This window comes from Oncorhynchus mykiss, chromosome 9 (genome assembly GCF_057628025.1).
Source record: "Oncorhynchus mykiss isolate SJ-2025 chromosome 9, ASM5762802v1, whole genome shotgun sequence".
NCBI classification, from domain to species: Eukaryota; Metazoa; Chordata; class Actinopteri; order Salmoniformes; family Salmonidae; genus Oncorhynchus; species Oncorhynchus mykiss.
The window spans coordinates 51,838,203-51,855,952 of record NC_143030.1 but is presented as its reverse complement, the minus strand read 5'-3'; the positions used below and the strand labels follow the sequence as shown (position 1 = coordinate 51,855,952).

The 17,750-nt window shown below is 41.8% G+C and overlaps 1 protein-coding gene and 1 long non-coding RNA gene across 2 annotated transcripts in view; one reads left to right on the top strand and one right to left on the bottom strand.

Annotated features, from left to right (window-relative positions):
• The first annotated feature begins 666 nt into the window (after positions 1-666).
• The window catches only part of sycp2 (synaptonemal complex protein 2), a 67,739-nt gene continuing 50,655 nt past the window's right edge, over positions 667-17,750 (top strand). Inside the window, exons 1-17 of the mRNA XM_090185811.1 lie at positions 667-1,123; positions 1,244-1,378; positions 1,581-1,709; positions 2,713-2,817; positions 2,978-3,002; positions 3,154-3,239; positions 3,533-3,627; positions 3,881-3,915; positions 4,715-4,857; positions 5,660-5,712; positions 5,806-5,851; positions 5,977-6,081; positions 6,546-6,606; positions 6,886-7,031; positions 8,923-8,997; positions 11,447-11,555; positions 12,916-13,073. Of these exons, the coding sequence (XP_090041937.1) occupies positions 1,097-1,123; positions 1,244-1,378; positions 1,581-1,709; positions 2,713-2,817; positions 2,978-3,002; positions 3,154-3,239; positions 3,533-3,627; positions 3,881-3,915; positions 4,715-4,857; positions 5,660-5,712; positions 5,806-5,851; positions 5,977-6,081; positions 6,546-6,606; positions 6,886-7,031; positions 8,923-8,997; positions 11,447-11,555; positions 12,916-13,073 (1,533 nt within the window). The 5' untranslated portion in view covers positions 667-1,096. The remainder of the gene's footprint in view (positions 1,124-1,243; positions 1,379-1,580; positions 1,710-2,712; positions 2,818-2,977; positions 3,003-3,153; positions 3,240-3,532; positions 3,628-3,880; positions 3,916-4,714; positions 4,858-5,659; positions 5,713-5,805; positions 5,852-5,976; positions 6,082-6,545; positions 6,607-6,885; positions 7,032-8,922; positions 8,998-11,446; positions 11,556-12,915; positions 13,074-17,750) is intronic.
• LOC149981255 (uncharacterized) lies at positions 14,821-16,206 on the bottom strand. Its single transcript, XR_016483482.1, has 2 exons — positions 15,640-16,206; positions 14,821-15,271 (listed from the first exon to the last, which is right to left on the bottom strand). It is a non-coding gene; the product is annotated as an uncharacterized LOC149981255 (long non-coding RNA).

The following is a 17,750-nucleotide window of genomic DNA, read 5'->3' as shown; positions in this document are numbered from 1 at the left end:
TCATCCCTACTGCCTCTGATCTGACAAGAATCACTAAACCCTTAAGTGTTTTTTGGAGGTATCTGTACTTTACTTTACTATTTATATGTATTACAACTTTTACTTCACCACATTCCTAAAGAAAATAATGTAATTTTGACTCCATACATTTTTCTTGACACCCAAAAGTGCCTGTTACATTTTGAATGCTTAGCAGGACAGGAAAATGGTCCAATTCACGCACTTTTCAAGAGAACATCCCTTGTCATCCCTAATGCCTCTGATCTGACAAGATTCACTAAACCCAAATGTTTTGTTTGTTATGTCTGAGTGTTGGAGTGTGCCCCTGGCTATCCGTAAATAAAATAAAGACAGGAAAATTGGGCCGTCTGGTTTTCTTAATATAAGCAATTTAAAATGAATTACACTTTTACTTTTGATACTTAAGTATATTTTTGCAATTACATTTACTTTTGATACTTAACTGATTTGACTGGTATAGTGATGTTGGAAACTCCGTCTAGCTAGCCAATGCCTCCACTAATCCAGTGCTTTCAGATTTGTGTGAAGTAGTGAACGAGTGTACACTTCGAGAGAAAGGAGACGCACTTTGTGTGCAGTATCTGCGCACCAGACACACCGTGCGCATGCTGGTCTACCATTATTTTCGCGCGCTCCAGCATCCATCACTCGACTCACAACTTCACTGAGGAAAACTGACAGGTAGCTAGCAATGTTGATCGTTTGCAAGCTAGAATAACATCTATTTTGTCAAAAACTAAATGTATTCAGTCACACTATTTACGATCACCATTGTGTATTTACAAAATGAAGTGTGTAATGTTGTTATGCTCAATGTACAGGGAAATGAACACGCTAACGCTATGCTCTGAATTGTCAACTTTAGCTAGCGACGGTAACGTTAACTGTTAACGTTAGGTGGCTAACGTCGCTAGCTAAGGTTAGCTATCTTATATCTGAGTGACAACCTGCTTTTTACGTCTGTGGTGACAACACAGCATGACACTTATTGTAAGCTAGCCAGCTTTAGCTAAGGATTACACTTATCTAAAGAAGATCCACTTTCATTTAATGATCTTTCACAGTGGATGAATGTATGATGGCGCCACCTCAGGACCCACAGGTAAAAAAAAACGGTTCAAAGTATGTCTAGTATGTGAAAATTGTAACGTTAGTTCTATTAATTTAAACTTGGTATCTGCTAGCTAGCGATGACATGTATCTGCTAACCCTGTTCTTGCAGTTGGAGAAGCTGGTTGATGAGGTGCTTAAGAACAGCAATTTTCAGGCATTGGGTGACTTCTTGCAAGATGATGAGGGAACAACTTGGAGATGTTCCAAACAATTCCTCGCCAAATTGGACAAACTTGTTAGTAGGGTAAGGATGGACTGTAACGTTACATTCTTCTGCTCAACTCACAAGTTCTATATGTCTTTGGATGCTTTTGCCCAGGAGTAATCCCACTTGTTACTTGTGAGTAAATGTACTTTATTTGCAAGTAGCTAGCTAAGGACAGTCTATTCACATTCTTCCATGTTTTGGTTTAGTGTTTTATGTGGTTCTAATTTTCTTTGTTTAGGAATTAGATCACAGAAATGTCAAGCATGCTTGTTTGGGACTCACAATCCTGCACAAATTTGGGAAAAACCTGGCTTTACCTGGAGGTCAAGGCTTATCTGGGATGGTACTCCAAGGTCTTGTCAAAAAGATAAGTATTTCAACCCTATTATACACCCAGTTGCCAGTATATTAGGTATACCACCCCGTTCATGAAAACAGTTTTTTCCTATAGACAGTGAGTCACGTGGTAGTTGCTTGCTATATATGCAGGCAGATAGGCAGAGGCATTCAGTTACTGTTCGATTTAACATTAGAATGGGCAAAACGAGTGACCTAAGCAATTTTGAGCGTGGTATGATCGTCAGTGCTGGTTCCAGTATTTAAAAAACAGCCAGCCTCCTGGGCTTTTCATGCACAACACTGTCTAGGGTTTACCGAGAATAGTGCAACAAACAAAAAAGATCCAGTCAGCGGCAGTACTGTGAGCGAAAAACAGCTTGTTGATTGGAGGTTCGAAGGAGAATGGCAAGAATCGTGCAAGTAATGGGCGGGCCACAAACAGGCAAATAACAACACAGTACAACTGTGGTTGTCCAGAACAGCAACTCGTCAGTCCTTGTCACAGATGGGCTATTGCAGCAGACGACCACACCAGGAGTGGGGTTCACCTCCTATCAGCTAAAAACAAGAAGAAGGGGCTCCATTGGGCACGCAATCACCAACAATAGACAATTGAGGAGTGGAAAAACAGCCTGGTCCGACTAATCCCGGTTGCTGTTGAGTCATGCTGTTGGCAGAGTCAGGATTTGGCGTAAGTAGCATGAGTCCAAGGCCCCATCCTGCCTGGTGTCAACGGTACAGGCTGGTGATGGTTTTGAGGTGTGGGGAATGTTTTCCTGGCACACGTTAGGTCCCTTGATACCAATTGGAACAATGTTTCCACGCCCTGAAGAATTCAGGCTGTTTTGTATGCAAAGAGGGGGTCTGACCCGGTACTAGGTTGGTGTACCTAATAAACTGGCCACTGCGTATATGGCCACCCTACATTTATAACCATATTATAGCAGGCTTATGTTTGTTGTATGAGCTATACATTATGTGAATATATTTATATTGAGTGGTGGATTGAGTGAGTATCTGTCTGTGTGCACATGGTGCAGTGGTTTGAGAAAGCAAGGCTGTTGTGGATCGAGGCATGCACACAGAGGAATGAGACCTTGCTGAACCTAGCTGAAGACTTATTTGACTCTGTAATGGTGAGCATTGAATGTGGAAATAGTCAAATGTGCTTGACCAGACAATTGCTGTTTATAATATAGTTAAAGAACTTAAGTAGTTTATTTTCTAGCAATTTTTTCTTCTTCTAAATTTGCACTTTAGCTACCATTATCTGCCGCTTTGTTTTTCCTCCAATAGGTTGTTCATGAAACAAGTCTAGAGGGTATGTGTGCACTTTTTAAAAACTTATCCTGAAGTTTTTGCTCCTATTGTCTTATCATAAAACATGCTAGGACACAAGCATGTCTGTGTTTAACTGATAACTTGTCCAATACATTAAATTAACTACATTTATGACTGATTCTTTTTTTTAGGAACATATGAGGTCACTGAATGCTTTCTACATCTCATTGGCCAGCTGGCTGCAGACCCAAGAATCCACATAATGATCCAGAAAGAGGTGAGGGAGAGTTATTTCAATGTTGACCAAAATAATGCCACATTTCTGAAGTGTATAAAGAATATGTCCTATAAAGCAATCTACGTGGGTTCAGCTGCATAAGTTACTACTATAATGGATTATATCATTTTTTGCATTATTGAGGCAAATGAACCAACTTGGGTCTCATTGCCCAAGTCTCTGAATGGGATAGTGTAGCTCAGTGACATGGTTTTACACTTCAATATAATTTTTGAATGACTTAAAACGTGCTTTTCAGGTACATTGACTTGAGTCCATGTCATTTTTTACAGGCTATTCGGAAACTGAACATCATTCTGGATAAGATCCCAGCGGAGCTCAAAAAGGAGAAGAAGATCTTATCATCTCAAGAGGCCTCGGATCTAATGTATGTGACGCAGAGGGCTGTATCCTGATACATTCAATTCTTTACTTCAAATGATGGGTGTATTCTATTTATCATCTCACTGTGGCCATCTGTAATGCCCTGTATCAACAGAACCCCACAGTAGATAATAACTAGTGGTGGGTACCTATATCAATAATTCAATATGATATTGATATGAGCGAGGCATGTCGTGAATTCTATTGATTGGTTGGTTGGTTGATTGGTTGACTGGTTTGTCTGCTTCATTCCACAGGAACAACCTGGCCAGTCGAATTGTAGAGGGTGGAGGTAATTGCCCCTCCAGTGTCCTGTTCTGCCCCTCCAGTGTCCTGTTCAACCATAGTCTATGTTGAGAAATTCAATGTAAATTCAATGTGAAATCAGCAAAACATTTCCCTATGTCATTGGGCCATGTCATTTTGGGCTCCCAAGTGGCGCAGCGTTCTAAGGCATGATGCTAGAGGCGTCACTACAGACCCTGGTTCGATCCCGGGCTGTATCACAACCGGCTGTGATAGGGAGGCGCACAATTGGCCCAACGTCGTCCGGGTTAGGGGAGGATTTTGCCAGGGGAGGATTTTAACCCTAACCCATCATTGTAAAAAAGAATTTGTTTATAATTAAAAAAAATATATATATTTTTACCCCTTATTCTCCCCAATTTCGTGGTATCCAATTGTTGTAGTAGCTACTATCTTGTCTCATCGCTACAACTCCCGTACGGGCTCGGGAGAGACGAAGGTTGAATGTCATGCGTCCTCCGATACACAAGTTGGGTGAAAAAAATACAAAATTCCTTTACGTTGATTACTTTTTGCAAATCCAATCAGTTTTCCACGCTGATTTAACATCATCACATTGAATTATTTTGTTGAAATGACATGGAAACAGCATTGATTCAACCAGTTTTTGCCCAGTGGGATGCTTACATTAGAGGCCACACACATATACAAACATTTTCTCTCGCCCACTTTCTCTTTTTCTCACTCTCTTTCTCTACCCACCCACCCCTCCTTTTCTCTTTCTTTCTCGCTATCTTTCGCTACCCACCCCCCCTTTTCTCTCTCTTTTTCTTTCTTCTCTGTAGATTATGACCTGCAGATAGCCTTGATGGAAGCCCTGTGCAGGATGACCACCCGTGCCCAGAGGAAGGAGCTGGCTGACGATTGGTTCTCCATGGAGTTTGTTGCTAGCACCTTCAGCAAAATTCAGGACTCTGAGTTTGAGACGGTAAAGCCTGGCCGTTATAGCAAAACCCAGGCCGGGATACAACATCCCACCTGGCCACACTGGGTGAATCAACGTTGTTTCAATTCAATGAAATTACATTGAACCAACGTGGAATAGACGTTGAATTCAATGGTGGGAAAGTACACAATTGGCATACTTAAGTAAAAGTAAAGATACCTTAATAGAAAATGACTCAAGTAAAAGTGGATCACCCAATAAAATACTACATTTAGACGTATTTGGTTTTCAATGTTAAGTATCAAAAGTACATTTCATTGCTAAAATATACTTAGGTATCAAAAGTAAAAGTATAAATCATTTCAAATTCCTTATACTAAGCAAATCAGACGGCACCATTTTATTTTTTAATTTACGGATAGCCAGCGGCACACTCCAACACTCAGACATCATTTACAAACTAAGCATTTGTGTTTAGTGATTCTGCCAGATCAGAGGCAGTAGGGATGACAAGAGATGTTCTCTTGGTAATGTGTGTATTGGACCATTTTCATGTCCTGCTAAGTATTCAAAATAGAACTAGTACTTTTGGGTGTCAGTGAAAATGTATGGAGTAAAAAGTACATTATTTTCATAAGGAATGTAGGGAAGTAAATGTAAAAGTTGTCCAAAATATAAATAGTAAAGTAAAGTACAAATACAAAAAAAAATGACTTAAGTAGTACTTGAAAGTATTTTTACTTAAGTAATTTACACAACTGGTTGAATTGACATCTGTGTCAAGTTCAGTTATGTACGTTTTATTCTATAATGCTTAATGGGACAATGCAACGTGTCTTTGCAGGACTGCCGCAGGTTTCTAAACCTTTTGAATGGGATGCAGGGAGATGGGAGAAGGTACACAGACATACATTTGATTAGTGATCATACTGTAAAACTCACACGGCTCTACTACTATATCACAACATATGCCTGTTATTTCTCTCCCAGAGTGTTCTCCTACCCTTGTCTGGAGGTGTTTCTGGATAAACATGAGGTCAGTCCCTACACACACACACACACACACACACACACAGTTAATGCATGCAAACCAAATGTTTTTCAGTTGCTTAAGAGATGTTCAATTTGTCCGATTGAGTCAACTGTGATGTGTGCCCCCAGTTGCTGATGCCCGCTGATGAGAAACTGGAGGAGTTCTGGATCGACTTCAACCTGGGAAGTCAGAGCGTCTCCTTCTACTTCTCTCTCGCCGATGAGGATGCACAGGTACCGCTGACACTTGACATGACTGTGAACACTAAGGGGTGGTTTCCCGGACCTAGATTAAGCCTAGTCCTGGATTTTAAATCATTCTCAATGGAGAATCTCCATTAAAGTCCAGAGCTATGCTTAATCTGGATCCAGGAAACCACCCCTTACTGACCATCACCAAGGTTTATTTGACGTACAGTAATGCACAAAGTGAAATGAGTCCTGAACTGAATGTTGATCAAATCTACTTGCCGTAGCCACATGGCTTACAGATTATACAAAATAGAAAAAGTATAATATAGGCATCAATTATTCACTCTACCATTGGCAGCATTACGTGCTATATTTGGAATTGACTTTCCCTCAGAGTCTAGAGTCCGAGTTAGGTGGATAGGATAGATTCAGAATTAGGGGGATCAGTGGTAGGACTGGTTACCCTTGCAGGTCAGCAAAAAATTTGTATTGGAATTTTTCCACAGGAGGGTCAGTGGGACACAGCCTGTATCCCTGAGAATGAAGTCCACAGTTACACGGTCACAGGTAACCAAACGTATATGGACAAACACTCACCTTTTCTCTCAGCCCACAAGTCAAAGCTAGCCATCTAATGCCCATCTAGTAGGGTGGAAAGAATGTGTTGCATAGAACAGATATGACTGTCCGCCATGGCGTCAACTCTATTCAATACATTTATATCTGCAAAGTTTCTGCACATTTCATATTACTAAAAACGCCCTGGTGTGTGTGCACTGAAAATGCCCTTGTGTGTGTTCGGGAAACACCCTGCTGTCTACTTTCACATGTGTGCTCTCTGTCCAGAGGAGGGTAGGAGGAGGGTGCTGAAGTTAAAGCTGACAGAGCCGTTGTGTGTGAGTGGGGTGGAGGGCTCCCACCTCACCATCCACTTCAGCTCCTCCCTGGACATCATGCAGGCAGCCAGGAGCGTCTACGGAAACAAGAACAAAGTAGGTAGCGTTTATATCTACCGCAGTGTATTCATTAGTGCGCACCGTAGGAAAACATTTTGCAACGAACGTTTTCCAACACAAAAAGTTTCTTATTGGACAAGTTCAGGTATGTCCTTCTCCTGTTCGGCAGGTTTTGTTCTGTTTGGTTTCTAGTGAATACTACCCTGCTAACAGGAGACAAGATGGCCCCTAAGCCTGAGAACTGTGGCCCTATGTAATCTTATTCTTTGTGAACTACAAGGCAAAACTGATCATAAAATATTTTTTTACAGCTTTTCCCCCGCAGATTTCACAAATCAATCCATGATAATGAATGTGTTTTTTGGCCTAACTGTTGGAGGCTTAAAGTGCATTCGGAAAGTAATCAGACCCCTTGATTTTTTCCACATTTTGTTATGTTACAGCTTTATTCTAAAATGGATCATTTCTAAAAGTTTTTGTCCCACATCACTCTACACACAATACCCCCTAATAAACAAAGCAAAACATATTGCAAATTTATTACAAATTAAAAACAGATATCACATTTACGTACGTATTCAGACCCTTTACTCAGTACTTTGTTGAGGCACCTTTGGCAATGATTACAGCCTTGCGTCTTGGGTATGACGTTACAAGCTTGGCACATCTGTATTTGGGAGTTTCCCCCACTCTTCTCTGCAGATCCTCTCAAGCTCTGTCAGGTTGGATGGGGAGTGTCGTTGCACAGCTATTTTCAGGTCTCTCCAGAGATGTTTGATAGGGTTCAAGTCTGGGCTCTGGCTGGGCCACTCAAGGACATTCAAAGACTCCTGCCACTCCTGCGTTGTCTTGGTTGTGTGCTTAGGGCCTTTTTCCTGTTGGAATGTGAACCTTTGCCCCAGTCTGAGGTCCTGAGCACTCTGGAGCAGGTTTTCATCAAGAATCTCTCTGTACTTTGCTCTGTTCATCTTTCCCTCGATCCTGTCTAGTCTCCCAGTCCCTGCCGCTGAAAACATCCCCACAGCATGATGCTGCCACCGCCATGCTTCACCGTAGGGATGGTGCCAGGTTTCCTCCAGACAGGCCAAAGAGTTCAATATTGGTTATCAGACCAGAGGTGCCTTTTGGCAAACTCCAAGCGGGCTGTCATGTGCCTTTTACTGGTGGAGTGCTGAATTGATAGTGGTCCTTCTGGAAGACTCTTCCATCTCCACAGAGGGACTCCACGGAGGAACTTTGTCAGAGTGACCATCGGGTTCTTTGTCACCTCCCTAACCAAGGCCCTTCTCCCCTGGTTGCTCAGTTTGCCCAGGCGGCCAGCTCTATGAATAGTCTTGGTGGTTCCAAACTTCTTCCATTTAAGAATGATGGAGCCCACTGCGTTCTTGTGGACCTTCAATGCTGCAGAATTGTTTTGGTACACTTCCCCAGATCTGTGCCTCGACACAATCCTGTCTCGGAGCTCTACGGACAATTCTTTTGACCTCATGGCCTGGTTTTTGCTCTGACATGTACTGTCGACTGTGGGACATTGTGTGCCTTTCCAAATCATGTCCAGTCAATTGAATTTACCACAGGTGGACTCCAATCAAGTTGTAGAAACATCTCAAGGATGGTCAATGGAAACAGGATGCACCTGAGCTCAATTTTGAGTCTCATAGCAAAGGGTCTGAATAGTTAAGTAAAGTATCAGTTTTTTATTTTTAATAAATGTGAAAAAATGTCTAAAAACCCGTTTTCACTTCGTCATTATGGGGTTGTTGTCTGTTGATTGAAGAGGGAAAACATGTATTTAATACATTTTGGAATAAGGCTGTAACGTAACACAAAGTGGAAGAAGTCAAGGAGTCTGAATACTTTCCAAATAGTCTGCATATCTTGGGGGTGATATACTGATACAAAGGCCTGTTTCCTTGTTTCCTGTCAGTCGTTTGTGGGCAAGAGAAGAACCTCTGTCGTGAAGACCACAGTCAAGATTGTTATGGATGACAACTGCTCCCAGGTAAGCATTTGCATCTTGTGTATTCTACTCCCTGTTCATCTTACAAGTAGACAGAAATTTTACAGTGGAAAGGCAAAAAAATCTGCGCTCTCGGATTGTAATGATAGTTCATACGGGGTTCTCCCCAAAGACTATAAGATTGGCGCTGTCCTACCTTGTGGACTTTGTTGCAAAAAACGAATATATATATACAGTACCAGTCGTTTTTCTTAATTTTTTACTATTTTCTGCATTGTAGAATAATAGTGAAGACATCAAATCTATGAAATAACACATATGGAATAATTTAGTAACCAAAAAAGTGTGAAACAAATCAAAATATATTTGAGATTTTCCCAGTCTTGGCATTCTCTCAACCAGCTTCATGAGGTAGTCACCTGGAATGCATTTCAATTAGCTGGTGTGCCTTGTTAAAAGTTCATTTGCGTTTGAGCCAATCAGTTGTGTAGTGACAAGGTAGGGGTGGTATACAGAAAATAGCCCTATTTGGTAATAGAATAAGTACATATTATGGCAAGGACAGCTCAAGTAAGGAAGGATGAAAAGCGTGCCCACGGTAAACTCCCTGCTACTCAGGCCCAGAAGCTAGGATATGCATATAATTGGTAGATTTGGATAGAAAACACTCCAAAACTGTTAAAATAATGGCTTTTTCATGTGCAATCCCGAGAGCGCGCCTTTCTTGTTTACCTTTTATATTGACAACGTTATTGTCCGGTTGAAATATTATCGATTATTTAGGCTAAAAACAACCTGAGGATTGAATATAAACGTTGTTTGACATGTTTCTATCAATTTTACTGCGTTTGAGCCTGTGGATTACTGAAGAAAATGCACAAACAAAGCTGAGGTTTTTGGTTATAAAGAGAGACTTTATCGAACAAAACAAACATTTATTGAGTAAATGAATGTCTTCTGAGTGAAACCATATGAAAATCATCAAAGGTAAGTGATTAATTGGATCTCTATTTCTGACTTGTGTAACTTCTACTTGGCTGGTTACTGTTTGTAATGATATGTCTGCTGGGCGATGTTCTCAAATAATCGCATGGGTATGCTTTCGCCGTAAAGCCTTTTTGAAATCTGACACTGTGGTTGGATTCACAAGCACTTAATCTTTAAACCTAAGTATAACACTTGTATGTTTTCAGAATTTTTATAATCATTATTTCTGTATTTGAATTTGGCACTCTGCAATTTCACTGGATGTTGGTCAGGTGGGATGCTACCGTCCCACGTACCCTAGAGAGGTTAAGACATTAAGGTCAGTCAATCCAGATAATTTCTAGAATTTAGAACGTTTCTTCAAATGCAGACGCAACACAGGCTGTGTAAGGGCTATTTGACCAAGAAGGAGAGTGATGGAGTGCTGCATCAGATGACCTGGCCTCCACAATCACCCGACCTCAGCCCAATTTCGATGGTTTGGGATGAGTTGGACCACAGAGAGAAAGAAAAGCAACCAACAAGTGCTTAGCATATGTGAGAACTCCTTCAAGACTATTGGAAAAGCATTCCAGGTGAATCTGGTTGAGAAAATGCCAAGAATGTGCAAAGCTTTTTAACACTTTTTTGGTTACTACATGAATCCATATGTTTTATTTCATAGTTTTGATGTCTTCACTATTATTCTACAATGTAGAAAATAGTAAAAATTAACAAGTAGGTGTGTCCAAACTTTTTACTGGTGATGTATATATTTTTTTACTTTGCCAAGCACCACAGCCTAATGGGGTATTTATTTTAGCTCTAGATTGCAGGAAATAGCAGTTACATGTGTTTAAAAATGACCTGGCTAGCCAGCCTTTCTAGAGAGAGCATTGCATTGTGGGTTTTGTATTCCACTTGAGCATTGCGGATTTCCACAACAATTTTCGTGTTGCTCCCTAACTTATAACGGCGAAATGCAGAAACAATTGGCATATTTGCGTTATTTAACAATGTAAATCAGAGGAATTAGGGGTTTTGAGTGAGTTATTCCTTGAATATAAAACAGTATTGGTGTTCCAACACACAGCAAATGTCTTCCAACCACCATGCATACCAGTGTATTTGCGCTATGTGATTGCATTGCCTGGGAAATGTTAGAAAGTGAGACTGACAGACAGTTATATCCAAACAGGCTCTTGTTCCCGAGAGTCAGATGTCCCCCGACGCTGACGTGGAGAGAGAGAGGGACAGTGTCCCCTGTCTGCTACCCCCTCGCCCCTCTGGACCCTTACAGGTGGCTGATAACCACTGGGAAGTAACTAGCTAGTTATCTGAGTTAGCAGGAAATCATTGCTGGTGTGGAGTATTGAATGCCATGTAAAGCTTGGCACAGTGTACTACTTACTGTAAGTGAACAAAGACTGCAGAACACCAGTTAGTACATACCATTGGTGGCTTGTGTGATATTCTAACTGAGTATGGTCTTATAATGAAATACACACACTGTTTGTTATCCCAGATGGTGACTCCAGCCAAGAGGAGGGTGTCTGAGTCCAGCACGTTCATCACCAGCAGCGGAGGAGGGAGGGGGACAGGAGCCAGCCCCTTTAGCGTTGTTATGGCAGCATGTGGGTACCCCTCACAAAAGTATGTAGACACTCCTTCAAATTAGTGGATTCTATTTTTTTCAGCCACACCCGTTAATGACAGGTGTATAAAATCGAGCACACAGCCATGCTATCTCCATAGACAAGCATTGGCAGCAGAATGGCCCGTACTGAAGAGCTCAGTGACTTTCAACGTGGGACCGTCATAGGATGCCATCTTTCCAAGAACACCTGCCCTGATAACTGTAAGTGCTGTTATTGTGAAGTGGAGCAACAACGGCTCAGCCTCAAAGTGGTAAGCGACACAAGCTCACAGAACACGATCGCCGAGTGCTGAAGCGCAAAGTGCATGAAAATCGTCTGTCCTCAGATGCAACAATCACTACCGAGTTCCAAACTGCCTCTGGAAGAAAGGTCAGCACAAGAACTGTTCGTCGGGAGCTTCATGAAATGGGTTTCCATGGCCGAGCAGCCGCACGCACACGAGCCTAAGATCACCATGCTCAATGCCAAGCGTTGGCTGGAGTGGTGTAAAGCTCGCCGCCATTGGACTCTGGAGGAGTGGAAATGCTTTCTCTGGAAACACTTCACCGTCTAGCAGTCTGATGGACAATAAGGGTTTGGTGGATGCCAGGAGAATGCTACCTCCCTGAATGCATGGTGCCAACTGTAAGGTTTGGTGGAGGAGGAATAATGGTCTGCGGCTGTTTTTCATGGTTCGGGCTAGGCCCCTTAGTTCCAGTGAAGGGAAATCTTAACGCTACAGCATACAATGACATTCCAGATGATTCTGTGCTTCCAACTTTGTGGCAAAAGTTTGGGGAAGGCCCTTTCCTGTTTCAGCATGACAATGCCCCCCAGCACAAAGCAAGGTCCATACAGAAATGGTTTGTCAAGATCGGTTTGGAAGAACATGACTGGCTTGCACAGAGCTCTGATCTCAACCCCATCGAACACCTTTGGGATGAATTGGAACGCCGACTGTGAGCTAGGCCTAATTTCCCGACCTCACTAATGCTCTTGTGGCTGAGTGGAAGCAAGTCCCCGCAGCAATGTTTCAACATCTAGTGGAAAGCCTTCCCAGAAGAGTGGAGGCTGTTATAGCAGCAAAGGGGGACCAACTCCATATTAATGCCCATGATTTTGGAATGAGATGTTTGACGATAATGTGTCCACATACTTTTGGCCTGTAGTGTACATCTGCCTCAACCTAAATAGAGTGGAATAGAGTAAAATGGAACACTACTTTGTTATTTAGTTCTGTTGAAAGCGATTTGTCTTTTTGCTTTCTCTTTGTTGAATGGTGTGTGTGTGTGTGTGTGTGTGTGTGTGTCTGTGCGTTTTTAATGTTGGTCTTTGATGGATTCCCCTCCTACTTTAGCCACTCCCAGAGGCAGCAGGCCCAAAGTGAAGCCGGCTATAGAGCTGGTCAGGTCGTGTGAGAGGCAAGGCCAGTCGGGCCTGGGGGAGCTGAGGACGGCCAAACCCTACTACAATGCCGCCCCTGGCATTACACTGAGCCACAGCAGGAGGGAGCAGGTGCAGAAGGACTTACCATAGAAATGGAGTTACATTTACATTCATGCATTAATTACAGATATACAGTGCCTTAGGAAAGTATTCAGACCCCTTGACTTTTTCCACATTTTGTTATGTTATAGCCTTATTCTAAAATGGATTGAGACATGTTTTCCCCAGCAATCTACAAACAATACCCCATAATGACAAAGTAAAAACAGGCTTTTAGACATTTTAGGAGAAATACCTTATTTTCATAAGTATTCAGACCCTTTGCTATGAGACTCGAATTTGAGCTCAGGTGCGTCCTGTTTCCATTGATCATCCTTCAGATGTGTCTACAGCTTGATTGGAGTCCATCTGTGGTAAATTCAATTGATTGGACATGATTTGGAAAGGTACACACCTGTCTATATAAGGTCCCACAGTTGACAGTGCATGTCAGAGCAGAAACCAAGCCATGAGGTTGAAGGAATTGTCCATAGAGTTCGGAGACAGGATTGTGTCGGATTGTGGATTGTGTACTAAAAAATATCTGTAGCATTGAAGGTTTCCAAGAACACACCTCCATCATTCTTAAATGGAAGAAGTTTGGAACCAGCAAGACTCGAGCTAGCCGCCCGGTCAAACTGAGCAATCGGGGGAGAAGGGCCTTGGTCAGGGAGGTGACCTCTGTCAGGTCTAGAGGTCCTCTGTGGAGATGGGAGAACCTTTCAGAAGGACAACCATCTCTGCAGCACTTTATAGTAGAGAGGCCAGACGGAAGCCACTCCTCAGTAAAAGGCACATGACATTCCGCTTGGAGTTTGCCAAAAGGCACCAAAAGACTCTCAGACCATGGGAAACAAGATTTTCTGGTCTGATGAAACCAATACTGAATGCCAAGCGTCACATCACTACGTTGAAACCTTGCACCATCCCTACGGTGAATCGTGGTGGTGGCAGCATCATGCTGTGGGGATGTTTTTCAGCAGCATGGACTGGGAGGCTTGTCAGGGTCGAGGCAAAGATGAACAGAGCAAAGTACGAAGAGATCGTTGATAACCTGCTCCAGTTTGCTCAGGAACCTCAGACTGGGGCGAAGGTTCACCTTCCAACAGGACAACAACCCTAAGCATTCAGCCAAGACATCACAGGAGTGGCTTTGGGACAAGTCTCTGAATGTCCTTGAGTGGCCCAGCCAGAGCCGGGACTTGAAGCCGATCGAGCATCTCAGGAGCGACCTGAAAATAGCCTTGTAGCAATGCTCCCCATCCAACCTGACAGAGCTTGAGAGGATCCGCAAAGAGCAATGGGAGAAACTCCCCAACGACAGGTGTGCCAAGCTTGTAGGGTCATTCCCAAGAAGACTCAAGGCTGTAACCACTGCCAAAGGTAATGCAACAAAGTGCTGAGTAAAAGGTTTGAATACTTATGTAAATATGATATTTCATAATTTTGTTTTTGCTTTGTCATTATTGGGTATTTTGTGTAGATTGATGTGGAAAAATAACAATTTAATCCATTTTAGAATAAGGCTGTAACGTAACAAAATGTGGAAAAAGTTAAGGCATCGGAATACTTTCCAAATGCACTGTTTTTTATTTTATTGTATTTACTGTACTACTCAGTAGTGTCCCAATCCTAACTGGAGATGTATGTACAGTGACTTGCGAAAGTATTCGCCCCCCTTGAACTTTGCGACCTTTTGCCACAATTCATGGTTCAAACATAAAGATATAAAACTGTATTTTTTTGTGAAGAATCAACAACAAGTGGGACACAATCATGAAGTGGAACGACATTTATTGGATATTTCAAACTTTTTTAACAAATCAAAAACTGAAAAATTGGGCGTGCAAAATTATTCAGCCCCCTTAACCTTTCTGATCTCCCCATCCCGGATCCGGGTTCGTGAATACAGACTCAAGCTCATTACCATAACGCAACGTTAACTATTCATGAAAATCGCAAATGAAATGAAATAAATATGCTAGCTCTCAAGCTTAGCCTTTTGTTAACAACACTATCATCTCAGATTTTCAAAATATGCTTCTCAACCATTGCAAAACAAGCATTTGTGTAACAGTATTGATGGCTAACGTAGCATTTAGCATTAGCATTCAGCTGGCAACATTTACACAAAAAAACAGAAAAGCATTCAAAAAAATCATTTACCTTTGAAGAACTTCAGATGTTTTCAACGAGGAGACTCTCAGATAGCAAATGTTCAGTTTTTCCTGAAAGATTATTTGTTTAGGACAAATCGCTCCGTTTTCTGCGTCACGTTTAGCTATGAAAAAACCCCTGTATCCAGGATTGTGTAAATCTATCAGCAAGCTCATTAGCATAACACAACGTTAACTATTTATGAAAATCGCAAATGAAATGAAATAAATATGCCATCTCTCAAGCTTAGCCTTTTGTAAACAACACTGTCATCTCAGATTTTCAAAATATGCTTCTCAACCATAGGAAATCAATAATTTGTGTAAAAGTAGCTAGCTAGAGTTAGCATTTCGCGTTAGCATTTAGCGTTAGCATTAGCGTTAGCATCCAGCACGCAACATTAACAAAAACATAAAAGCCTTCAAATAAAATCATTTACCTTTGAAGAACTTCTGATGTTTTCAATGAGGATACTCTCAGTTAGATAGCAGATGCTCAGTTTTTCCAAAAAGATTCCTTGTGTATTAGAAATAGCTCCGTTTTATACATCACATTTGGCTACCAAAAAAAATCCATAAATTCAGTCCTCAAAACGCAAACTTTTTTCCAAATTAACTCCATAATATCGACTGAAAACATGGCAAACGTTGTTTAGAATCAATCATCAAGGTGTTTTTCACATATCTCTTCATTGATACATCGTTCTTGGACACATGCTTTCTCCCCTGAATCAAATGGTAAAGTAGAAGCAGCTGGCAATTGCGCACCGAATTCGACGCAGGACACCAGGCGGACACTTGGAAAATGTAGTCTCTTATGGTCAATCTTCCAATGATATGCCTACAAATACGTCACAATGCTGCTAAGACCTTGGGCGAACGACAGAAAGTGTAGGCTCATTCGTTGCGCAATCACAGCCATATAAGGAGAGAATGGAAAACAGAGCTTCAGAAATTCTGCTAATTCCTGGGTGATGCATCATCTTGGTTTCGCCTGTAGAATGAGTTCTGGGGCACTTACAGACAAAATCTTTGCAGATTCTGAAACTTCAGTGTTCTTTCCAAAACTGTCAAGAATATGCATAGTCGAGCATCTTTTCGTGACAAAATATTGCGCTTAAAACGGGAACGTTTTTTATCCAAAAATGAAATAGCGCCCCTAGAGCTCTAACAGGTTAAGTTAATACTTTGTAGCGCCACCTTTTGCTGCGATTACAGCTGTAAGTCGCTTGGGTTATGTCTCTATCAGTTTTGCACATCGAGAGACTGAATTTTTTTCCCATTCCTCCTTGCGAAATAGCTCGAGCTCAGTGAGGTTGGATGGAGAGCATTTGTGAACAGCAGTTTTCAGTTCTTTCCACAGATTCTCGATTGGATTCAGGTCTGGACTTTGACTTGGCCATTCTAACACCTGGATATGTTTATTTTTGAACCATTCCATTGTAGATTTTGCTTTATGTTTTGGATCATTGTCTTGTTGGAAGACAAATCTCCGTCCCAGTCTCAGGTCTTTTGCAGACTCCATTAGGTTTTCTTCCAGAATGGTCCTGTATTTGGCTCCATCCATCTTCCCATCAATTTTAACCATCTTCCCTGTCCCTGCTGAAGAAAAGCAGGCCCAAACCATGATGCTGCCACCACCATGTTTGACAGTGGGGATGGTGTGTTCAGCTGTGTTGCTTTTACGCCAAACATAACGTTTTGCATTGTTGCCAAAAAGTTCAATTTTGGTTTAATCTGACCAGAGCACCTTCTTCCACATGTTTGGTGTGTCTCCCAGGTGGCTTGTGGCAAACTTTAAACAACACTTTTTATGGATATCTTTAAGAAATGGCTTTCTTCTTGCCACTCTTCCATAAAGGCCAGATTTGTGCAATATACGACTGATTGTTGTCCTATGGACAGAGTCTCCCACCTCAGCTGTAGATCTCTGCAGTTCATCCAGAGTGATCATGGGCCTCTTGGCTGCATCTCTGATCAGTCTTCTCCTTGTGTGAGCTGAAAGTTTAGAGGGACGGCCCGGTCTTGGTAGATTTGCAGTGGTCTGATACTCCTTCCATTTCAACATTATCGCTTGCACAGTGCTCCTTGGGATGTTTAAAGCTTGGGGAATCTTTTTGTATCCAAATCTGTCTTTAAACTTCTTCACAACAGTATCTCGGACCTGCCTGGTGTGTTCCTTGTTCTTCATGATGCTCTCTGCGCTTTTAACGGACCTCTAAGACTATCACAGTGCAGGTGCATTTATACGGAGACTTGATTACACACAGGTGGACTGTATTTATCATCATTAGTCATTTAGGTCAACATTGGATCATTCAGAGATCCTCACTGAACTTCTGGAGAGAGTTTGTTGCACTGAAAGTAAAGGGGCTGAATAATTTTGCACGCCCAATTTTTCAGTTTTTGATTTGTTAAAACAGTTTGAAATATCCAATAAATGTCGTTCCACTTCATGATTGTGTCCCACTTGTTGTTGATTCTTCACAAAAAAATACAGTTTTATATCTTTATGTTTGAAGCCTGAAATGTGGCAAAAGGTCGCAAAGTT